Below are 26676 nucleotides of genomic sequence, written 5' to 3' on the forward strand. Positions count from 1 at the left end.
ATTTCCAATGTTGCGTTTCGTGCAAGGAAATAAAATTTGTTTTTCGGATTGTAAGGGCCTTTTCTATCTATGTATAAATAAATTTCATCTAGTCTCATACGTAATTTTAACGGCTGTAAAAAATAGATTCTATATAAATATTGTAGTATTTTTTCTCATAGATCTAGCGGCCATTTAGCGCAAGGCGTAAGAATACGATTCAAGTTTAGATTAATGTTAACCAGATGGCAGTATGTTCAATAAAAATGTGATGGTATGAACTTTGCCGTAAATATTTTTTTAAGAATTCGTTACATAATGAGAAAAGTACAAATATGTATTTAATTTATATACAAATCGATATAATACTAATAATTTTGAAATTGCTATATTATTATCTCTATGGTTCCTTAAATGAAGTGTTATAATGGCAGCTCTAATCAACGTGGTAAAAAAAAGTACGAGAATTGTCTATTCGCCATCAAAATGGCGTCATCGAAGGAAACTTATTGTTTGTGTGGTCAACCATATAATGTTGGACAATTTATGATAGAGTGTGACTGCTGCAGAGAATGGTTTCATGGAAGGTAATTCCGAATAAGTAAAAATTTCAAAGTGAAAGTGGTACTGTGTGTGAAGAAAAAATAAATCAATTGTACAGCACTCTGCACTTCGGCCATCATGTTGTCTATTATGTTTTATGCGGTTTTTATATAATTATGAGTGATTATCATTTTTTATGTGTACATTTAGTTTAAGTATAGTCGTCTCGTGATAAGTTATGAATGTGTTTTCACGGTTTCTCCTTAAAACTATTTGTTTACATTCTTGGTCACCATGGAGTCTTGTGTGCGCTTTTTCTTGGACCTTTGTCAAAATTTTGCGTGCCCTTAATCTATTGAACTATACTTTCTAACCATTATAAAGTCCTACTTAACATGTAAATTCTATTTGTTGAGTAATTATACCAATTTCAATATATCTAAGATAAAAATGTAGCTCAAATTGTTTTGTTACAGTTGTGTAAATGTAAAAATATATCATTCAGATGATATAGACAAGTATCACTGTCCAAAATGTGACCCAACATATGGCCCTTCTGTCTGTAAGTATTTCTTTGTTTATTATTATGCAATATTATGAATTTCATGCCATTAATTAGTGAGATTGAATGTCAATACTGGATTTTTATATATTTGTTAGGTGTGTAGTAGTAGTAGTGAGACTAGTTAGTTTGATTCAATGCAAACTATCTTCCCCTAATATGTATGATTATTTAATGTAATAAAATTGTATTTCATTAACTATAATGATCTTAAAACTAATGTGTATGTTGTGTTTGCTAGTAGTGCTACCATTATAAAATAATAGTATTCATAGTCACCTTTTCTATTCCAGCAAGAATTCCAACAAATAATCACAGAGCAGATCGCTATGAAATTGGAGCTGAAACTCGACCTTCCCAAGCTGGAACCCCAGCATGGGTGCGAGCATTGGCGGCAAGGCCATTGCGACCAACACAGGCTGCCTTACAGAGAATCCGTCCTGAACAGTTTATTGAAGAATTCGTACAGGATAATGGTTTGTGGTATTTTTCAGGAATTATAAACAGGGTTTTAAATTTTATGAAACAAACAGTTCAGATAGATATAAAGAAGTGTTTGGTTTTGATTTTTTTAGGTGTGGGAATTATTTCATTTTAGGTAGAATTAATGTTGAAATAATTTTTCATTCATCAAGTGTCTGATGATGTTGAGATGTTTTTACCTAGACTTGCTCTTCAATCATTTTAAATGTGTAAACTAAATATTTACAAAAAAACAATTAATGGATAAACATTTATTTTCCATGCTAACTTATTTACATTCGCCCTGTACGATCTAACTTAGGTGCATTTTCATTTCAAAAGGTGTCATTAGTGGCTTTCCAAACAGGAATTTAATTGCGCGGAATAATTTAATAACTATACAAATATTTGCTTGCCTTGCTTTCTAATATTTTACTTTTTTATTTATTCTGCAAACATGAAATATACATAGTTTTCTTTCAAATTGTATTTAAACACCGCTTTTAAGCATACATGATGATGCAGCACATTGTAATGTTAGCTTCAACTATTCAATAACAAGTTTTTGCACAAACAAAAACTCTTATCATAAATTAAAATCATTTTTATTATAATTAAGAAAAAAAACATGAACATATGATTATATTATGTAATATGCATAGAGACTCATTAAGGTACATTTTAAAATTCAACCCCTGTTGATTGTCCTTACAGTTAATTTTAGTCTAAGGAGCCATAATTAGTTAGAAGTGCAGAACCTACTTTTTGTATTTTTTTAAATGTAATTGGAGGCGCATTTGATGTTGAGTGATACCTGCGGTGATACTCACATATGAAATAGCCTCAGAAATGTGTATGAACACAATTTAAAAATCTGCTTTTATAACAGGCTTGTAAAACTTAACGAACACTATAACAATAAATGTATAAATTCTCAGTCCTCATTTTTATTTAATTATTCTTATATTCAATTGTACTATTTTTCTATATTCTTTGCATTGTATTCTGTATGCAACAAAGTTTTAATAAATAAATAAATTTTCAGGTTTCACTAGACCTATTATGTTTCACAGTAATGAGGGATTGGACATGAAAGTCCCAAATTCTGCATCATTCAATGTCAGATCAGTTTTAAGATTCTGTGGTGCACAATTGGAGGTGAGTTAACCCTGCATTACTTTGTTATATGTGTAATATTATCTTATTTCTAAAGATCTGATTTCTATAGAATTAGTATCTATAATGTGAGGTTCAGTACAATTCTGAAGAATGAGGCTGTTTACCCTGACACTTTATTCATTTCTTGAATTTTTTTTTTTGCTTTTTCCGTTAGTTAAAATGTTTTTTTACAATTTTCCTATAAATTTCAGGTGGAAGTGATTGATGTAAGAAAACAGTCAACTCTCAGAATGCCACTTTCAGATTTTGTAGAGTATTTTGAGACACCTCCGGAACACAGGGACGATAAAGTATTGAATGTACTTAGTTTGGAGTTTAGTGAAACAAAGTAAGTAGAAAGTGAATTTAGATTGTAATTATACACTAAGAACTCTTTAAATTTTCATCTGCACATTTAAAAAAAACATATTTTATTGAATTTCCTATGTAAATGTTCATTATGAAGTTTTTGACATGTATAAGTAATTATTGTAGTAATTGGTTTATTTTTCCCTATTGTATGATTCACGATAACTACTTCTAATATTGATAAATGAATGCATTCTTGCAGCATGTCGCCACTAGTAGAGCCTCCAGGTTTAGCCCGCCGTCTGGATTGGGCAGAAAGGGTTTGGGCGGGTGGCGCTGCTGAAGGCCGGCCCAAACCAGCTGTACAGAAATATTGCCTTATGTCAGCGGGTGGATCATATACGGATTACCATGTGGACTTTGGTGGCACCACTGTTTGGTACCATGTATTGCATGGGCGAAAGGTTAGTTTATGTAGTTTAAATATACTGATGTGATACAATTATTTTTTCTTGGTACTGGGAAATGAACACAACTTATACATGAAATTGAATTCAATTTCAGATATTTTACTTGGTACCCCCGACATCAACCAATTTAGCACTTTATCAACAATGGAGTGCTGCAAATAATCAAAACGAGAAGTTCTTTGGTGATATGGTAAGAATACAAATAGATATTGTTTGTTGTCAATTAGTAATGATTTCATATATATAATACACAGAATATGCCTTTTGAACCATTATCAGTGAAATAGATATATAATTGTTCGGCGGGCCCACCGGCTGATCTATAACTTGGAATTTCCAGGTGGAATGGTATGGAACTGCAGAGTTATGTGCCGGTGAAACATTATTTATCCCATCTGGATGGATACATGCTGTATACACTCCGTGTGATTCACTCGTGTTTGGGGGAAATTTATTGCATTCATATGCCATTGAAATGCAGTTGCAGTAAGTTATACGTTCTTTTGTGGGTATGTCAGTAAGGCCAGGCTCAATGTAGCTTTAGTCTCTTAATTGGGCTTTCCAAAAGTAGATAAGTTTTCAATATTCATATTTAAATAATTGAATATTAATAGAATAGTACTTAGTTTAATAAATAATTAATTTGTTTTTTACATACTAAGATTTCCTATTTTTAGGATATATGAAATAGAGAGCCGCGTAGAGACACCGACAATGTTCCGGTATCCATTGTTCGAGGCAATGCATTGGTACGCTGGAGCTCATTTATTGGCGATGCTGAGGAGACATAATGAAGAAACACAGGTATGTTTTGAGGGCATTAACCAACTAATTGGAAAAGTATCTTAAATATCAAACCACTTTACAATTACAATTGAAAAAAGGTTTTAGCGTATAAAATCAAATTCTATTTAATTATGTAATTCTTAATTCCATTAAAACCCAGTAATATGATAACTTAAAAGTGGGGCAACGGATGGACTCCTTGATTTTAAGCGATCTCTTCCAGGCAACTATAAGGAAAAACTAAAAAAATTAGATAAATGCAAGAAGTGAAAAACTTTTTTTTGGTTCAATTTGGTTACTGGCTCAATTTTTTAATAATTTATCTATTATTTTCAGGACGAAGACTTTACCCTAAGTGAAAGTTATATACCACCACCACAAGCTGATTTACCTCCATTATTACTTCGTGGGATTAAGATATTGTCAAATGCTCTTAAGGAATGGCATGCTTTGAAAAGTGTAAGGTTAACCTTTATTAAGTAATTATTATTAAATATATTAAATAGTATTTTATGGACGCTGGTCTACACACCTGGTCTTCTATCTGTATAGAAAATTTTCCTTCTGATATGTACACCATGTCTGATACATTAATAATATGTTTACTGTATCTAAATAAACCAATCTTAGCCATTATTTCACTATTAGGTTAGTATAATAATAGAAGAATCAAAATTTCTACATGACAGAGCAGTATAATACCAAACTATACACTTTGAATTTTGACTTTTGATCCGTTGTTGGCAATTGCTGGAGAACTAGATATTCAAACAGACAATAAATTTAGTAAAATTCTTAACGTATTGTTGGTCCTTCGATCCGGATTCAATAAACAATGATTAACTTACTTGCTATTCTCATTACAGACGGACACTTCGAAGCGTGACAATGTTCCGAAATGTCTCAATTCTGGACAACTTGTTAGGGAATTGTGTAAAGAATTAAGGTTATTGGAAAAACGGAGCGGGAGCAGTAAGGATAAGGTATGTTTTTGTATTTTATTAGGAGAAACAGTTTAGTAGTTCTATTTATTTTCTAACCTTGGTTACATTATTTTATACAGTTAGCTATAATTTTTGGATAACTTTTTTGTGCGTTCTGTGGTTCTATACACAGAATAATATACGACGTGAATTAATCTTAATTTACATACTAAAGATTATAAGCCTGTCGGAAACAACTTGTTTTGCTCCATATTTACCATTGTACTAATAATTATAATTAATATTTCAGGATAGCAAAATTAAAAACACATCGCCCACAAAACCGAATAATAGGAAGCAACAGAATACTCAAAAGAAATCCTTAAAACTGACTCTTCCAAAGCCAATAATGCATATGACTCCGAACACACAAAATGGCGACTATATAGAAGAAAAGCTATATGCAGACAAATTCTATATTGACAACAAAGAGGTCACATTCACGGACAGATATTCCACAGATATAAAATATGTAGCCGATGCAAAATACGTCAACGATGTCAAGTACGTAAACAGTGACGTGAAGTACGTGGTTGAAAAGGCAGTTCCGGAGAAGTTTTATCAAAACTATGAGGTCGCTTACCAGGATAATGATTTTGCCGAAAGACAGGAGAAGAAAAGCATGAAGGTTAAAGTGTAAGTTATATCTATTACTTAATACTATTTATAATAAATTTTTGGTTTAAAGAAATATCAAATGTAGATAAAAATTATCAATCTATTTAAAAAGATTTTTTATATATTTATTAACACTTCGTTACATTATAATATAAAAAAATGAACATAATTAAATCAAAAGGAGGGCAACTGGCGGCCTTATCGCTTTCGAGCGATCTCTTCCAGGCAACCACTGTGAGAAAAGAAAAAAAAGTATTAAATTACATAAGATAGGCAAAAAGTGCAATATAATACATGTTATACACAGTTAAGACAAAACTAAACATGAACAAAAAACAAACTAAACTAAAAAGATGATACATTAAAAATAGAAAATAAAAAGAAAAAAGACACATAAATATAATAATTATAATTGTTCTTTTATATTAGGTGGTCAAAATCAAAAGTTTTTATTTCAAATAGGCCTTTGCAGGCTCTTATGAAACGTCTAGTTACACGGTTCCAAAAAGTGGGTCTCATGGAGAAGAACCGGCAAGAAACTCCATGGACTTTAAACTTTCATTGTGGGGAATAACAAACTACCCGAACACTGAAAAGTGTACCCAAAAATTGTCAATTGCCAATGTTATTTATCTTTTATCTTTTTATCTTTCATAGAGATTTAGATAGAAAATGCAAATGTTCTTTCCTGTTTTTAAATTATTGTATTAAGTTTTGACACATATATATGTATGCGATATACAGTTCCCTGGGTTATCTATCTAGTATCTCAATAATTATTTTAATAAACACTCAAACAATCAAAATAAAATCCACAGATCCCCGTCGTCGTCACAAGAGCCTCCACCGTACAGCCTTCCCGAACATTCTATACTCAAGTCTCACTTAATCCGGTCTGATCGACTCAAGCCCATACAACAATGGACCATTTCAAAGAAAGATATTGGGGATTATCACGAAGAAGTTTTGTATACTAATGAGAATCTTCAAGCCAACATACGGTTAGAGGGACCGGAGATCAGCTATGGTCCTGGTGAGTTATTACAGATAAGACTTTTGAATAATTGGTCCAAAGTGGGACACAATGGCAAAAATACGAAACCCTTCATAGGAGTTGTACTAGCACTTGGTCTCTTTATGCCATACACTTGAAATTTGTGATCAACAAAGTATGCCTTTAACAATACTAATTTATTTATTTCGCAATACGACAGATATAATCAAAGACAACATATACAAAAACGTTCAAAGATTTACGAAAAGAAAAAAAAAACAATAAAACTTATTAAATACATTTTAATAACTAATTCAAAAAAAATTGTAGTAGTAAGTGTAATTTATTTCTGTATACAATAGTAAAACGTTTCGTGACCACCCCCAGTGACTCTGAATACCTAAAACTTACCATTATGTGGTGTAAAGTACTGGAAAGTGGAAAATAATATTATCAATTAACGTGTAATTCAATCCTTGCTTGAACGGTCCCTAAGGGACAGACTATTAAATTGTTTTTCTTTAACAACTTCTTGTTTTATTAGCGTGGTCATCAACCATATTTGTTGATGACCACGCTAATAAATCATTTTGTCATTTTGACTATTGTGTTAGGTATGTACTCAGCAGAGGATATTCAACAAGACTACCAATACTCAGAAACGGCTAAACCCGGCTCATATCAGCAGTATGGAATACAACCGGCCACCGAAATCGCATATGAAACCTATCAGCGATATACAGATGTCGCTCCAGCGCATCAGGTAATATTCAACAAATACTGTTTTTACTTAATACTAGACATGATAAAAAAAAATATTTACTAGGTGAAAAGGTGAACGTTTTATAGTCAAATGTAAAATCAACAAATACAGCTCTTTATTTTTAAAAAAATCCAGTCGTGCTGCAAAAACCTTTTAATTGAAGAATTCTGCAAAATTCTTGTCTGTGTGTGACTCACGCCGTCTGTTCAAGTTTTACGGTTTTGCGCACATAGAAAGTCGATTGGTGCCTGAGAATTGAACCTACGATCTCAGGGATGCACGCGATTTAAATATGTTGAATGTGCATAGTTTAGAAAAAAAATTTATTTGTAAAACCATATGTAGTTAACTTTCTGTCGAGTTAAGACGCTTAATAAAATAAATAATGGTAATCCTACAGGGCGCGGCGTATAGTACGTCAAGCACGCAATCAAACGGCGTATACGTACCCACACCTGCGCACACGCAGCTGCCTTCGTACGAGACGGCGATCGCACATCAGTACCAATACGTGAGTATTCTAATATCGATATATGATTACCTTCTTCATAAAGAAAAGATTTTACACAATTTTTTTTTTTCAGGTAATACAAGAACCAAAAGCTCCAGAAAACACTCCCGCAACGCCAGTTCGTCGTTCAGAAAGGGCTGTAAGACGGAGAATGTCAAATACGTACGAATACGAAGATGGGGATTTGTATGTGGACGAACCGGCTCCAGCGAGGAGGAGGCCGGCTAAACATAAACATAGTCATAGACAACATTCAGGTATGTACGTACGTGTACCTAAAAGATTTGCAAATTTACGAAATATGTATTTGAACAATATTCACAATTCCAAAAAATCACTAAGTTAAGTTCGGTAGCGGTTGTTGTATGGATATTTTCAGAAAACTGGCTTTAATTGTTTAAAATATGAGCTTATTACTTAGATAACATTAGGGGTAGTGTGGTCGAGACGCTGGATTAACAAACTTGCCTTATTGAATTGCCTTGAAGAGGCATTCGTAAATCTATGTGACACTTAGTAATTGCAAGCAAAATATTAAAATACAATTTATGATTGTGGTGAAGCAAAGGGCTCATTTTGACTTCATGTGTTCGATGATTGCTTACATTTTGTTTACGTTTTTACTTATATATATATATAATAAAGTATGTATTATTATTTAATACAGAAAATATATTCATCAAAAAAACTTTTTTGTGTTACGTACACAAGCTAAATTCCATATGTTAAATATAACGGTCCAAAGTATGCATCGTAGTTTCTGAGATTTTGATCCAAACTTTTCTGGGGCAATTTATAATCAAGAAGTTACTTTTTTTTCATAGCGAGTGCATACAGATCTCGGCCAGCCCCAGTCAATGGTATAGAGTCTCTGATACAGGCGTCTGTACTGGCAGAAGGCGAACAGCCGGTCACCGATACGTGAGTTAATTTATTACCTGCAATTTCGCAATTCTTGCTCCATTAGACATTATTGTTGTTTTTCTATATAGCCGTCGTGAATATTCAGTTAAAACTTAATCCCATAAATCCTCAAAAAAAATATTACATTTAGTAAAGACAGTTCACTACTCCAGACTAGGATTCCCTGTGTCGTAGGCACCTAATCTCTACCTGTTGACATGTTTACGATACTTGAAAATAAGAATCTTAATACACAACAATAATCTTTTCCGTTTCAGCATAGGACCGGAATGTTTAAAGTTTTGAATTTTTAGCGAAATTTTTTTTTAACGAAACTGTTTACGCATGGAAGGAGAAAAATCTTAATTAACTTAAAACTAAAACCTAAAACTCAATTTGAAAGAGAGTCCATTACGTTTATAAGCAATTGTTAACTAAGTCGCCTTAACAATCAGATCAGAAGAAAAGAGCGTACAAATTCTTAAAAGGCCGGCAACGCACTCGCGAGCCCTCTGGCATTGAGAGTGTCCATGGGCGGCGGTATCACTTAACATCAGGTGAGCCTCCTGCCCGTTTGCCCCCTATTTTATAAAAATAAAAAAAATAAATCGTCAACGCAACTCTATTTACTCGAAATACTAAATATTTATAATATTCACGAATATTTCATATTCATGGTAGAAACTCGATTGAATATATCCTCATTAATTCGTGTATTGTGTAAAAAGTGACAGACATATGTCACAATATTTAATATTTTCATATTAACAGTGAAGACGCAGCAGTAGCGGGAATGCTGAGCATTAGCGAACGATTCGAAGCGCAAGCGCCGAGGTCGTTTGACGTAGAGACACCGGAACGGCCGAGCCCCAACGAGAGATTGGCTGAGAGGTAACAATTATTTATTCTCTTGCTCCATTCATCCTCCATTCTCCTATTTGCAAGTGTATATTCTTTATTTATACTTATTAATATTTTATTATAGTTCCAGTGCGCCAACGAGTAGTAAACGACCACGTAAGACGACAACCTTTAGTGCCGATGAGGACTTCGATGATGAAGAGGATATTATAAAAGAAGTCCATAGAGATGAGGAGTATGGTGAGGAAATGTTAACTATATATATGTCGGAGAAATATCGTCACACCATCAATCATCATCATCACAAACTCCTTGGATTTTTTTTTTTAAACTCACGAGACGTTTTGTGCGGTTGCGATAATCGCCAAATATGGGCGGTTGACTTCCAGAGCGCAATGGACATACCAGAAACGAGTTGTTTCGTTATACTTACTTCACAGAAGAATTTCAAAAATAAGGCCTAAAATATTCTAGGTGCATCCACTGATTGCGGAACGAGTTCGTTATGGAGAATTTGTTACTCTTATTAATGAGTTAAAGAAGGTTTATCCTTCTTCTAAAGTTCCCTAAAAGTTCTTTAATCATTTTCGAATGTGTGTATTTATTTAGAACTTTTAAGAAAAACAGAAACTGCTCCAAACCAATGTAATTAGTAGATCGACTTCAATATCAATATCCATTTTGTTGACGAACGTGCACACGTCACTGCGCAACGAGCAAAAATCAAATTATAACGAGATTCGGGTTGCATAGATCTCATTTTAATCACAAACTTGAGCGTCTGTAAAGAGTAATTTAAATAGTATGAGGGTTAATGTTTTGTTTAGTAATAATTTATATAATAATCATTAATCGTCAATTTAAATCGGTAACGGCTTAAACACTATTATTTAAGTTGAACAGTTGAATAAACTGTTGCACATAGTATTGTCTTTTGTTAACATAGCTATAACACATTAAGAAAAACACTTTTTGAACGGATTGAAGCTGTGTATTATTATTTAAAAACTATTTATGTATTATTTTTATTTTGGATAAACTTTTCGATTCTAAGATTCTGTCTCAGTATATCGTTTATAAACGTCATCATTGATCGGACACTTCTTAATGAACATATTTGTTCCAGTATATCCATCGTTAGAGATGAGTTCTGATGAAGAAGATGATTGGACGACGACACGTCGACGGCGGTCTTCGAAAAATAGGAGTGATAACAAAGCGAAGAGCGAAAAGTGAGTGGTTTCATAGGCATAATAATAATAATTATAATTAATTCTTTTATATAGAAAATGTATAAATATTTTAAAAGCTGTGTACAAAGTTTGATAATAATAATAGAGGTATAAGTATATGGAGAGTGTTGTCCTAGCAGCTTCAGTGAACGACTCTTTCTATGAGCACATTTAACATTCGCTGGAACCGGAAGGTTGAGGTTGAAGGAAAACATTCTGAAGAAACCGGCTTAGACGCAATAAGCACAGGAGGTTGATCACTTACTTGCCTATTAGATTGACAAATGATACAGATACAGATATCTGAGGCCCAGACCTAATGAAGATTGTAGCGCAATAAGATTGTAATTTGCATATTATTTATACCTTTTCTAAGCGTTAGTTAAACTAGTATTGACTTATAACCAAAATCTTTATAAGTAAATGTTTTTTTTTTTCAGGGATGAATCTTGGTCACCTCGCGCCCGTTTAGGTCGTTTAGTCCCACGTCTACGTGGCCCAGCCCGTTCGGCCGTACGACGCGAGTGCGTACGCGCAGCTTTACACGCGGCTTCGCAAGCCAATACCGCAGTCGATAAGGTGCCTTTGGTTAGTGCTAGCTTTTTATTAAGTATATATATAGTAATATATATTTATACTAGATGACTCATGGTCTAGGGTTCGATTTTTTGAGACAATTTTTGCTGAGACTTATTACTATCTCTGTGGCTTAGTGCTTACAACTCATTATTATGGTTCGATTCCGAGAGGAATAAGTCAGTAGGTACGGAAGAATCCTAATTTTGTAATTATTAATGACGATTTTAATAATTTGCTTAGACACGCGTCCCTGGTGCTCGTCACAACCTTGCCGAGTTCTCTAAAAATATTATATTTAAGTCGAAAATAAAAAATAAATTAAATTCTTAAATCTTACATTTAAACACAAAAATATTTAGATTATATAATTTTGACTCTCTTTCAGAATCCAAAGCGTGCAGTGCTAGCGACTAAGAGCCGTCGGCCTCCACCGCCTGTACATAATCCAGCTAATAACAAAAGTGAGTGTCTAACCTAGTTAATGGAGACTAATGAATATTTATTATAATAGAAAGACTGATTTCAAAATATTTTAAAACCAAAGTTACGGAGTTCATTTTAAATATTTACATTTAAACCCTGATTCAACTGAAACCTGAAACCCTGAAACTAGTCTCGTGTCTATTTAAAAGGAAGTGACGAATCATTATTTAGTTGATTACGGTTTATAGTATGTTTTTATACGAGATAAACTCAACTTGGCAATTTACATTTACATCGTATTTTTTCTGCGTTAATTATAGATATATAGATCCTTTTCGATTATTATTATATATATATATATATATATTCTAAAATATTTTTTTTTATTTCAGATCTAAGACTGAAAAAGGGTATGAAGACGGCGAAGCAACGTCTCGGTAAAATATTAAAAATACACAAAATGATATATTAGATTGTATATTTAGTAAATAATAGTTTAATTTCTAAATATATGTAAGATATTTTATATATGTATCGGACCAATCGGTGTTGTGTCGGTATGTAACACTGATTTTCGATTTTCTTTCAATTTGGCTTCTGTAACAGTTATCGAAACGTGTGCAATAATAATGCTCGTATTTTTTTATATTTTCGATCGTATCGCCATTATTCGTAAATATTTAGGTTACATTTGGGCTCGTATTTCAAAATGTTAAATTTAGGGTAACGTAATGTCAAATTGTCAATGTATTTTGACATATATAGTTCGCTCTTCACGCTTAATAAATACGCTTTACTAGTAATTAAAAAATATCTAGAATGACAATCTATATGAAGTATCGAATCGAACCAATGTGATGTAATTGCTTTAGAGTGTGACTCTCAGTCCTGAAGACGTAGGCGTGTGTCAGCCATAGATGGCTGAGTGGTCGACTATTAGAAAAAACAGTAAAGAAATTTGAGGCCCACACCTAAAAAGGCTGTAATACGACTGCCCTTTTCAACACATTAATTAAGTCGTATTAAAAATTTGCTTTTTGAAATACGTGTTATCAAATTATAAAAAAGATCTGATATTTTAAGTTATACGAAAACTGGGACTTCATTCTCATATCTTATTTATTTGTTTACAAAATAATTTGAAAGCTTTTTTCGGTTTCTTAACTATTCCGGCTCGAAGGACCAGAACTGTTTGTTAGCAAATATGAAGTTTAGAACCGTTGCAATACTATAGAAGTAAAATAAGGGGAATCGAGTCACGAAACTTGTTTTGGTACAGCCAATAATATATATAATTGAAATTAATTATATAAGTTGGTATTTGTATTTAATATTTTTTTTATTTAAATTTCAATGACTGAGCTGATATAAGTGTAACGTAAAGAGAAAGGTCTATTGCGGACTAATTTATCTCTCGAATCAGTCCGTCAGTCTTGTGCTATTAATATTATTTTCCTCCGGGACTCGAACCTAGAACCGCGCTTAAATTGTAGTGGCTAACTTTTTGAGTTAGTCTCGGGTGCCCAATATCTTGTCTAGGTTACCAGTAGCTATTACGAGTCGTAGTTTATAAAGGCGTTTTTATAAACTACCACTCGTGGTAATTACGAATGGTTGTGGATAGAAAAGCGCCTTTACCACCGAAAATGCGTAATGTTAAGTATTTTAAGTGTTAAGTTCGTTCTTTTGTTAATTTTGTTAGCTACAAGGACTGTTTTGCGATTTTAAAATATCAAGAAATATTTATTTCCGAATCAACTTAGTATTCATACTTTAAATAATTAGGATTAATTATTTTTTTAATTTATATATATCCGTAATAATGTTGTATATTATATTTATCAAAAACAAATTTCGTAAATTTTATATGATATAATATTGCTTAAAATTTGCAAAACAGTCCTTGTTTTACTGTTAGTTTACAGGGTGTTATATTTAAACAGCTAAATCAGTTTTTTTTTATATATTTAGATATTAATTACAGTTATTGAAGTCTTCTTTAATATAATTTCAAATAACTTTACTAACAATTTAAGAGAAAAGGTTCGTATTCTTTAAAAGTATCCTTATATATTCACAAACATATATATGAGAAAACAAAAACGTTTATATACATTCACAAACATATATGTGAGAAAACAAAAACGTTTATATATATTCACAAACATATATATGAGAAAACAAAAACGTTTATATATATTCACAAACATATATATGAGAAAACAAAAACGTTTATATATATTCACAAACATATATATGAGAAAACAAAAACGTTTATATATATTCACAAACATATATATGAGAAAACAAAAACGTTTATATATATTCACAAATATATATATGAGAAAACAAAAACGTTTATATATATTCACAAACATATATATGAAAAAACAAAAACGTTTATATATAGACGATTTTTTATTAATAAACTACTCTATATATGTGAAATATTTTTTAATGAGGTATTATATGTCTCGACCTGCTAGATATATTGGATATATAGTTATAACCAGCATAGTAGCGCACTAACCAGTAGCTACAACGTAACTTCAATGTAAATTATTTACTCTACTCTACTTATATGTAGATATAATTGGTGATTATTTTACGGAAATGGTGGAATACGTGGAAATCCTTTTGGAATGGTAGAGCGGAATGTTTACAATTTAAAAATTTGGAATTACCTAGTTTTAAGTGACAACATGGAACTTCAGGCGAAATAAATGTAGTATTTTAATTATTTTTCTACACACCTTAATATATACACATAGTATGGTGCCTCGATATTTGTATATTATGTAAAGTAAACAGTACGAACGGCGCGTCTTTGTTTGACGTTTATTATACATTAAAACGAAATCTATAAGCTTTAGTGAAGAGTAGAAGAACTAAAATCGGAGGCTTTAACTACAGAGCCAACACAGCTAGAATGGGTATTTGCATAACAGATATATATTTGGAATCAAAGTCGTAGGGTGGCGAGTGTCGAGAGCTGTCTTTGATCTCAATTCCTCTCAATCTGCTTATTTGCTTATTAAAGGATTATAATTGAATTGATTTCTTCTACACTCGAGGTCACTCCACTTTTTTGTGTTAATTAATGACGATTTTTGTCTTCAATTATATGTAGGTAACATTGTCATTGTACACGTAATAGAGAAACGTTACAGAATCATTCTGTATGTTTCAAAGACACGACATTGACAATTGTCATTTTAGGACCAAAAGTGACATCTAGCATACTAGGAGAACGTTTTTAATCTGTTTTCAAAATTGTATTGTTAATTGTCACGAATTTTTTGTATAAGTTTGTAATAATTTATATTTTGCTGCTAAAAGACGTTTATTCAATGTTAAATATTAATAAATTAAATAGTCAACTCGAGAACGGCTGGACCGTGTTTCATGGTTTTTGATTTGTTAAGAGTTGTACCAAAAATATTGGAAAACTGCTTAAAACAGTTCCAATACAAATGTTTATTGGTTTCGTAACTGTCACTATATTTAATGTTCATGCCGTCGATACGATCAACTTCAATAACGTATTTAAATAAAGGTTTTGACAAAATATATCCACAATATATTATATTAGCGTATTTTAGATTTTTAATAATCTGATATATATAATTGTCATATATATTTTATTTTGTAAGAAAAAGCTACTTAAATATACAACAAATCCAGGCACGTTGTAACGTAGATTATTCAAAGTCAAAACAACTTTATTCAGAAAATAAGATAATATCTTGTAAATTTACATTTACTACCAGTTCGCAAGTCAAGGGCGTAGAGCGGGCAAGAATAAGTGGCAATATTGCAATACGGTGATAGTATTAAATTTATTTTGTATTAATTGGTATTAATTTCATAATATCGTAAATTATGTTCAGCTAGTCGGTAAACACGACATTTATTGACTGTAAGGCGGCACGAAATTCGCCGAGATTATATAAGAAGATTATATAAGAGAAGTATATAAGAAAAAATATTTGACATCGATCACACAAAGGCGTGCCGTTGGTATATGTATTAAATTAATATTAAATATATACATACTTAATACTTAAACACCAATCGAGTGGCTTATATAGCTTTCTCTTAATTTAAGTATGCGTTAAACAGAGATAGCTATTTATAAGCGTTTAGATTGACATACATATATTTAAGCTAAACCACAGAATGTAAGTAGATGTATAAATATATGTTGTAATAATACTGATTTATATGGTGACTTGTATGTTGTGAAGAAAAAAGAGTTTTCTAGATCTAGTATTGTGTTTTATTGGTTTAACGTAATTTTTTGCGTCTGAAATTTCGTTAACTACAGATTGAGATTGAACAACCGAAAACTGTCATGTCATCCTTTTAATGTCTAAAATATCAGTGTTATGTGGTGGAGTTAGTTCATACCTTCTTTATACGCATGTAGAAAATAAAAGGGTTGGGAGTTATAGGGTTCACCGCTGTCGGAAACATAACCTTTTTGCTGTGTATTCAACTCGCACTGTCCAGTGTCAACAAGTTCCCACTCCGCAGCTTAATAGTTTTCTCGAATCTCGCCGTACCTATTTGTGAAGCGTGAAAATGTACTTAGAAAATATTAATTGATAGCAAAAGGTTTGCTGTTAATTTTACATATTAATTGTATCGTATTCGTAATATTTTTTTTTCCAAGCGAGGACATAGCCAAAGAATATCATTATTACAAGATCATTTGCATTCGTTAACCGAAAAACGAAACTAGGAAGTTCTTATCAAATTTTAGAAAAGGATATATATAATTATAGAAGATTAGAGAAATTTATTAAGTAGGTGGGTAGTACACTATTAAAATGTATTCGGTAATGAATTTTTAAGACTTCTGATAGTTAAACAGTGAGTACAATGTTATATTAGATAAATACATTTTAAAAATGCACTTACGAAGGACAAAAATAACCTAAAGTATTTCTTAAAGAAAATTTAATATAAATACATGTATGATAGTTGGTTTTTGAAACCTGCCTTAGCTAATTATCACGACTTTCTACCGTTCTGTTAATAAATATGAAACCGTCGAACTAAGATACCTCAACTCGAGAACCATTAGAATCTCTAACCGAGGACTGTATGTCAAAATTTGCAAGATTAGTGATTCCCCTTTATAAGCATTAGGAAAGTGTCATCTTAGTTAATAAATTCGATTCCTGCTATTCTTATCAAATAACTGGACTACTACACCGTCTGTCTTGGTTATGCTTTTGAGCTGTCAGAGATTGTGTAGATTTTAGTTCTTCTGGTGAGAGCGGGCGTCCTCTAAATTCATCTTCAATTTCTTGCAACGTCCTGTCCTTTGTTTCTGGTAAGAAGAAATACTCAATAACCAGACAATAAGCCACAATGGCAGCGTAAATTACATATGCTCCGTGTATACCCATGTTTTTAAAGAGGAATGGAACAGTCTTCAGAATTATGAAGAAGTTTCCAGAAAGAAAAAACACGCTTATACTGCCCGCTAAACTTCTGTAATCTAATGGAAATAGTTCTCCAGCGATGATGAATGGTAGTGGCACTGTACCCGTCGCAATGGTCACCATGTGGATGTGGATCAGCAGAATACCTATAAAGGGATGATCGTATGGGAGCATGTTATGTACTTTGAGATAGCTATACGCAGCAATCGCCAAAAAGGCAAATATGTTTAGTCCCACTGTTGCAAACAGCATCGTTCTTCTTTTAACTTTCTTGATCACCCACACTGCAATCCCGTTGGAGATGATTCTTTGGGCTCCCAACGTTATGACCATTAAGTATATATTAACATCTGTGCCAATAACAAGCGTGAAGACATCCAGAGTGTATGCAGCTAATATGTTCGCCCCGGCCCACTGGCTTAAAGTATACATGTGAATCATTATGAAAATTGGCTTATAAAATTCTCTTTTCCGTATCGTTGTGTTGAAGAAGGCAATATTCGATTTTAGTCTTTTTGAAAACCTTTCTTCTATAACCACTTCAGTCTTAGCCTCTCTGACAATCATACTTGTTTCAATCATACGTTTCAATTCTTCTTCTTCACCATCTCCTCGCAGCCATCTAAATACTTTTCTACTTTCTTCATATCGTCCCTGATCAGAGAGCCAGGCTGGCGTTTCTGGGGAGTATAAAACTATCAGTAAGTCGAGAAACATGACGAACGCAATGACTAGGGCTGCGGTTTGCCAGTAGAAGAAAGCTCCTAATGTGTGAGCGAATAGAACTCCAACAGCGATCGACAGGGAAATAGTTGTTAAAAATGCTCCTCTGTTTTTAGGGCTGGTGTACTCTCCGATAAGAACTGGTCCCAAAGATGCAGTCATTCCCATTCCGGTTCCTTTTAGGAATCTTCCAACAAGAAAGACTTTGATGTCGGTGGCAAGAATAACGCAGAACCATCCTACAAGCATGGTGATAATGCTGAGAATATTGGCTTTTCGTCGGCCATTTTTCGCCATCACCGTTGGAATAATAAAGTTTCCGAAGATCAAAGCGAAGCCCAGGATAGCAGCTGAAAAGACATAAAGTATACCTATGTTTGTCGGCCAATAATATTTTATTGTCAAAATTGTTTGTTAATTATTTATGCTTTAACCGTTGAATCGATTTTGATAACTTTGCATGAACTAGAACTAGATTCTTAAATAATTATTATCTTGCAGTCGTTAAAAGAAATAATTCTTTGACAAGTATAATAAAGATATATATATTTCTTAGTTAAAATGTATTTTAACACTTATAGTAACTTTGAGAAGATCGTAAAATATTGTTTAATAGCTTAAGTGTTGCTACATCTGTAACACAAGGAAGAATAGAAATTACACCTAATCTTTAGACATAACATTAAATATATTTGCGAAACAATATTTTTTATCTTATCATATCAACAACTACGACCTTGGAGCTGCATCATTTAGGAAGATTACCTAATTTTAATAGGTAACAAACAGTTTAAATACATTTTAAGACTCGATGAAAAATAATATTAGAAATTACTCGTACATAGGCTAATTGAAGACATCCCGCTAAGAAGGGTTAGTATAATCAAAATATTATGTAATAAAAGTTGATAATTAGAAGAATTACTTAATTTTGAGATAGTGTAAAAACAGTGTATCATAAGTGTATATGTTATACTACCTAAGCGTTCCTCAACAAATTTTTAGTTAGTTTATTGCTGTCTTTGGATTAAAATGATATAGTTAATTACATATACGTAAATATTTGTTTAATGACGTAAAAAGAATAACTTAGTTATAAGCCGTAAATCTTTCTCAATAATTAAAATAAACTTACATATCCAAGATCCGGTAACATCGTCGATTGGTATGATGGAGTCCGGCTGTCGTAACTGAGGCAGCGCAATGGCTGCAAAACCCATTGTCAACCCATGAGATGACAGGTTTAGGGATACACCCAGGGTAACGAAACACTGAAAATATATAATTATGTTTAACCTTAACGATTAGGAAAACTTATGCGTTTGTTTAAACATTTTAAGTACGAAACTATAGTCGTAAAACCGAAATCCGTTTTAACGGGAAGCAAATTTAGGATCTCCGTTACGTGCTTGAATCCTGCGCTCAAAGCATCGAAATAAATTAAGCTATTACTAAAAATATATGTGTTGCTTAAATACAATATAATTTCACATACAATTTCACTTTTATACAAATAAAAATTAAATTTTTATTATTTGAGGAACAATGAAGAAAGTCTTTGATATAATACTATACCTACCTAACTATATTAGGTTAATTTAAAAGATAAACTCCTGTTAAGTGTTTTGATCGTAGTACGCAAGTAGTGTAATACGATAATCTATGTAAATATCCGTAAAGCATATCACTAGTTAGCGATAAAATAAACAATATTGATAACCTAATTGTAGTATTCAAATAAGTGCTTACTAAGCACTTATTTGAATTTGTTTTTTATTATTCTGTAAAATAAATCTTGAGCAGGGAGATTCTTTTCTAACATTCATTAGGAGGGACTACACATATATTATTTATTTATTTAAAGTTTATCACATCATACATAGTACTAGTACGGTATGCTACCAACTATTTTATCTAAAATGTATTATATAAATTTTAAAAATGTACGAGTATACAAGTTAAAATAAAATACTAAAAAATTTTGTTAAGCACAAAAAAAATATGATGTGACATACATACATTATGTTGTATGGTAAAGAAAACATCGCGATGTAACCGGTGTTAAAACCTTGCCTTATAATGAAGGTCATTCACCTACTTGCCTATATCATTCAAACGGACGCAGAAATGAGTCCGCCTCTTGCCTGTTACGGGTCTTAAAATATATCTGCTTTGGACATACCCAACTTTTTACAAAATTGTTTAAATTGCGTAGAAATGTTATTTTATATTCAATGGAAGTAAACGAAAAATGAATTAAATGTAAAAATTATTGGATTTAGTTTTGTTTAATTTTTAAATAAATTTTAACAAACATGCATGTCAAGTTTAAGTATTAATAAATATATATAAGAATTATTAGGTACGTAAGAAATTGGCGTTTTGTATAGAGGAAATAAAAGTATAATAAAAATATATTAAATTAAACAAAGTATATACAATTGCTATATATGCAGTATTGCCATCTTATAGGTAGGTAGGTCATGTATACCTTTATCAATAATACCATTCGGACGGGAATCAATAAAATCTTTGATTGCGGTTTCGACGTAACATAGTTAAATTTTTTACCTTGCAAGAAGTTTCGATGGAAATGGTAAGCCGTTGGAGCAAGGTTCGGGAAGTACGATGCGTGTCTTTGACATGAAGACATCAAATGAAACAAGCTTTTCGAAAAACAAATGCACGAGTAACTATAAAAAAATTTATTTGGAATTCCTAAAGAAAGGAAATAGTTGAGATCAAAATCGCCAGTGCGACAAAACGCCAATTTCGTATATAAGGATCTAATATTTGTGATTATATCTTAATTAAATCAATTTAAAATATCATAATTAATTTAATCTATAAACCATGCAATTGATAAACGATGTAAGTCATTTATTAGATTTGTTCTAGTACCTGACACTCATACATAACCACTCGATTTACGTTTTTACTTTATGAAAACAACAAAGAACGTTTCCTCAATTGTAGTTATTAAAATAATCTGTCTAAAATTGTATAATGCAATCATGTGTTATAAAAACTGGACGAAATCTCTCAATTAAACCAAAACACTACCAATTGCAATATACACCAACTCGACTCGGACTTTTTAAAAGGCCGCAACGCACTTGCGACAATGTGAGGGTATGGGCGGCGGTATTACTTAAAAAATCAGATGAGCCTTTACCACCTAATTATATTGTACGTTAACTCGATGAGAAACGTGATGATCGTTCACTACAATCTTTTTTTAGGCTTGTCATACGCGATCTTTTTCAAAATAAAAAAAAACTGTTCTGTTTCATCACGTCTCAATAAAGATTCATTCATTAGGTTTATTTCAGTAAGCTTATGGAGCATGCAAATATCGAGCATCTTTGTGCACACAGCTTTTTTTAAATGAATGAAAACTTTTATAGAATTGTTCTCTAAACTGTGACCTTGCTTTAATTTTACAAAAATTACTTCCGTTTTAATATAGCGAACAAGACGAGGTTCAACTTAAGCCTATTAATATAGTAATAATTTACATATTTAAAATAAACCGATAACAACATAACGACGACATATGAGCAGCGTTGGCCGAGTGGCTTGATCCCTAAGGTCGTGGGTTCGATCTCCGCTTGTACACCAATGGACTTTATTTTGTGTGCGAACGGTGAACGAAAACATCGTGAGTAAAATTTGCCTTAGACCCAAAAAGTCGACTGCGCACCAGGCACAGGATGATCACCTACTTGCCTATTAAGTAGATCGACAAATCATCATGAAACAGATTCATAAATCCGGAGCCCAGACCTAAAAAGGTTGTAACGTTACTGATTTATTTATATGAACAACATAAACTTGTGTATTTAAACAAAAGCGTATACAAATATAACAAAAATAAATACAAAATTTTACCTGTTTTTTAAACGGCGTTATCCATGACTTTCCCATTATGCCTCCGTCCTCACATTACGACATACTAAACGACGAATGGTAAGATTTTTATCAACATTCGATAATATGAATGACAACTCAATAGATTGTAAAATATATAATATTGTGTAACAGTGCAACATATATGGCTAAACGCCAAGTTTAAAGATAGATTTTGTAAATAAGTCGGAATATAGGAAATGTATATTACATAATTTAATGATTTAGTCTTGAAACACGGAATTGTTTATAATGAATATTTACTAGTTTATTTACGATGTAACATCTACTAAACGCAATTATTCGTTACACGCTCATTATGAACCATGTTTAAAATCATGCTGATGTGAGATTTTTAGGTTTTTGTCGCCTAAATTTAATTAATGTAATCTAAACTTATTATCAATATGAAAGTACATATTTTGAGATCGATTCGAAAGTCCTTCAACATTAAAATGCTACATTATTCTTAATATAAAGCTTTATTAATCTTCAATTAAAAAAATATCCAGCTATGTAAGTTAAACATTTAAAATGAATGTTAACAATGTTACATAAAGCTTGAAAAACGACTTTCTCTTCAAATGAATTTCTATTAGTCTATGTATGGTATGTATGGTACAGTGTCATTATTGTACTATCTAAATATAGTTGTATCAATATCCTTAAACGCTTAAGTCGTACCCTTGGCAACCAATACAAAAAAAAAACAGTCGCTATTGGGAGTTAAAGAGTATAATGACGCTTATTAAATCGTGAGTGTGTAAAATATCTATTTACGATCCAATACTACTCATGAAATTTCGTCAGGTTGAAGCTAATAATAAACAAAAGACTGACGTGGTACTGACTTATCTGGTGGAACCAAAGATTAGTATATTTAAATGTGTTTGACATAGCGTATTGCTAAATTCCTTAAATAATATAGTACAGTATGTTGACACGAACTGTCATTTTGCTCTTTTGTTAAAATATGGTGGCTAAATGTAAATAGGCTTTAAAATGTAAATAGACCTATTAATAGGTTTCTCACAAATTGGTGCAGAGGATTGGCGAATGTTGTGAACATTAAAAAAAATTGAAAACGATTTCATCAAGCAAGATGTAATATTTGAAATGCTGAAAGAGCGATTTTAAATAAACAACATTCTGGTTTAAAGATATTTGTATGATTGAAATGATATATAATAAATTAGTACCTACATAAAGTTATTTACGATTGATTTATATTTCATTTTCCTATCTTAAGAACCCATTATAACAACATTCTTTATACAAATAACTGATATCCTTCATGAACCTTAATATTAAAGACAAATAAAAATTATCAAGATCAATACTATCAAGATCATTTAATCCAATTTCCTCAGTATTGCCCACAACAAATTTTTATTTCCCTATTTGCCATTAGATTACGGTAGAACTATTTGTTACTATGTAAAACTACAGATAAAATTATGTCAAATTGCAGTAACAACAATAATTGTGTTATTAATTCCAAGGTCGGAATCGGCCATTAAGGACAGAGACGCTCACGCAAAGAACTACGAATCAAAACATTATTTAATCTGTGCAAATAAGTATTATTACTTTTTCTGTATATCTAAATTTTACTTACAACAAAAATTCCAATAGTGTGTATAATTTTGTGTACGTTTTAATGAGTTAAAACATCGTCACTTAAACGCTACCTAACAGTCAACCTTTCACTTCAAGTCTAAACACTGAAATGAAACTGTTTGAACAACGTACTTTTTGCTAATATATTTAAATTTATTGACGTAGTGGCACACTCATAAAAAATGTTATTATTTTAAGAATATGATTATAGAAGAAGAAGATATTAGTATCAAATATATATATTTGATAAATATTTTATGTATTTATTTAACGAAATACGGTAAAAATTTACATATCATAAAAAAAGACAATACAACAGTAATAGTTTAAAATATTTATAAAAATACTATTTCTTCCAGTATGACATGAAGCAAACGTTTTATCAGTTCACTCGAATAACAATTAAAAACTATAAAATAAATTGGCTATTATTGAGTTCTATTGTGGCCAATCTCTCCGAGAACTTTCTATTTATATCTACCAACGTCTACCATCAGATCTGACATACTGGATTGTCAACCACTATTACCTATCCAGAATGATGACCAATAAAAGAATAGAACTAATAAAGAAAAGATTATTTGGTTCAAAATGGTGTGATTCGGTACATCTCTGTCTCTATGGATTAGATTCCAGTCGAGATTACGAGTGAACTATCTCATACGTTTTTGATATACGGAAGTAATGTCACCCTGAGTTTTGATTCTATTATATATTAGTCTCTTTGCAGAAACATCATTGAACATACTCCAACCAATTAAATGTAACCTACTTTTCAAACAAGAATAAAATCAAGATACAGTGATCAATACTTCTCTATGTAGGGAAACTTACTCTGTTCTTGTGTTCCATTGTTTCCACGTACTGGAACCTGTCCGCCTTACCACTTACCGCCATAGCAACATTTTCTTAAAAACATATTCTTATAAAAAATAATTTACATTTAAAAACTGTGTATTTTTTGTATCGAAACATCATTATAATATAATTAAAATGATCGTTGATGCGTAAATTACATTCATAGACTGCCATTTTCTATCTGCGATGTCACACATGTGCCGAATGTGAACTATCAGAAATAAAAGGCTTTTATTAATATTATTATATTAAAATACATATATGCAACAAATTATATCATATTTCAGCCATGCGCAGAAGTGGTGAGAACTTGGAGAAACTATTTGTGGTTCGTAACACAGAAGACAAAAGAACACGTGGCCATTTACCAACCAGATGGACCGATCAAGTGAAAGAGAGACCGAATAAGAGAGGCGCTGGTCAGAAACCGGTGAAAACATTGTCCTCTCCAGATGTTTCCTTGCTGACCACGACGCTGACTTGAGCTACCGACTATAAAGAGAAAGAAGGATTATTATTATTATAGAAAGAGCTTTTCTCATATTGTTGGTGTCCGTAGTGAATATTCTTATACTTACCTTAATCTTATTTTGACGTCACATCGATAAGTTACGTCGGGCGATAACACAACATGATTCGGTATCAACGAAATACCAAACATTAGACAAACAATGTTTGACATCCAAACTCAGTTAAAATATTCCAAATGAACGGACGAAACACGAAAAGTTTTATTATGCTAACAAACGTGCGTAATATGTATATGTAGCGTCAGGCCCCGACATTGTTAAGATAACAAACACAAAGTGTTCTCCCAATCACTTGATTTATTCCAATTCTAATTTCAGTCTCTTAATTCAATACGACTTTAATAAACAAATTCAATAGCTAAATATTTCAAAGGCTACTCGGTAATTACGTAACGTGTGCACAGGGCAATGGTCGATGAACGACTGCCCGAGTTTTTTTTTTTTTTTTTTGAATGGAATCTCGCTGTTGGCCTTAAGGGCCTTTACAGCTCAGCTCGGGCTGTTTTGGCGAGCGTAGCTCGGCCAGAAAGGCTTGTTTTCCCGCGGCTAGCGCAAGGGCGTCTCCTGTGAGACTCGAACCTCGGCTTGGACCGTCGCGGGGTGGTCAATCGCCTGAAGGGCAGGACGGAAGCTCACTGTAGTGAGCGAAGTGCGAAGTAAAGGTCCTCGCCTTCCCCGGTGAAGGCTATTTTTATTATTGGCCGCGCGGGCGGCATTTAATTTATTGTTTGCTACAGTAATTGGATCGGGAAGTCGGAATGTCGGGAAGGGGTAATAGTTGATGCTGTTACGCACCAGCGGATTTGGATGGTGTTTAGCCTTGTCAAAGTGGCGTGTGGACGCCAACTTCATCCATTGGGCTATGGTAGGGAGCTCCAGGTCGTGATGGAGATCGACGTTTCTCACATAGAAGGGCGCACCGGTCGCGATTCTCATGAATCGCGACTGGAGCACCTGTAGCCGGTGAATATAGGAGGGGGCACAATGTGCGTATGTCCGTGTGTAATGCGTGTATGTAATGTACGTAGTCTTTACGCTAGCGTATGTCATGCACGGTCGGATGCAGGCCTTATACAGGGTCACCTTGTGTCTGAGAGACATGTGACTCCTTTTATTTAGGAGGAAATGAAGGCGAGAGAGGACAAAATGGGCCTTCTTGCGAACGGCGGCTATGTGCTTTCGGAAAGACATGCCGCTATCGAGCGTGACTCCTAGGTACTTAACGGACTTTTGCCATGGAATGGCTTGCCCGTATAGGGTTACCTCTGTCTTGAGGTGAAATTTATCCCTAGCGTTAGCACCGGGGTTGCCCCTGGCACAGAGAACTGCTACGCTTTTCTCGGGATTTATTTGGAAGCCCCATTTCCGAAACCATTCGCCTAACGACGTGGTAGCGGTCTGGAGTCTGTCCACGATGACACCTCTATCTTTGTGGGTGGTATAGAGA

General features: G+C 32.6%; 2 protein-coding genes across 2 annotated transcripts; one reads left to right on the plus strand and one right to left on the minus strand.

Moving 5' to 3' along the window:
- The first annotated feature begins 450 nt into the window (after nt 1-450).
- On the plus strand, nt 451-13458 carry LOC123711191 (histone lysine demethylase PHF8-like). The gene is made up of 23 exons (XM_045663642.1): nt 451-566; nt 999-1084; nt 1378-1560; nt 2592-2704; nt 2917-3053; nt 3276-3477; nt 3578-3673; nt 3824-3969; nt 4161-4287; nt 4606-4728; nt 5136-5252; nt 5503-5888; nt 6689-6903; nt 7479-7627; nt 8028-8138; nt 8212-8395; nt 8963-9059; nt 9813-9932; nt 10027-10142; nt 11029-11134; nt 11575-11722; nt 12099-12174; nt 12529-13458. Exons 1-23 carry the CDS (start codon nt 466-468, stop codon nt 12606-12608), a joined length of 3219 nt encoding a protein of 1072 aa, XP_045519598.1. The 5' UTR covers nt 451-465; the 3' UTR covers nt 12609-13458.
- A 3622-nt stretch (nt 13459-17080) lies between these two features.
- LOC123711297 (facilitated trehalose transporter Tret1-like) lies at nt 17081-23932 on the minus strand. Its single transcript, XM_045663811.1, has 4 exons — nt 23840-23932; nt 22204-22267; nt 19448-19583; nt 17081-18662 (listed from the first exon to the last, which is right to left on the minus strand). The coding sequence occupies exons 2-4, from the start codon at nt 22237-22239 to the stop codon at nt 17335-17337; spliced, it is 1500 nt and encodes a 499-aa protein (XP_045519767.1). The 5' UTR covers nt 22240-22267; nt 23840-23932; the 3' UTR covers nt 17081-17334.
- Between the last annotated feature and the right edge of the window lie 2744 nt (nt 23933-26676).

The sequence above is a fragment of the Pieris brassicae genome, chromosome 6, assembly GCF_905147105.1.
Source record: "Pieris brassicae chromosome 6, ilPieBrab1.1, whole genome shotgun sequence".
Classification (NCBI taxonomy): domain Eukaryota; kingdom Metazoa; phylum Arthropoda; class Insecta; order Lepidoptera; family Pieridae; genus Pieris; species Pieris brassicae.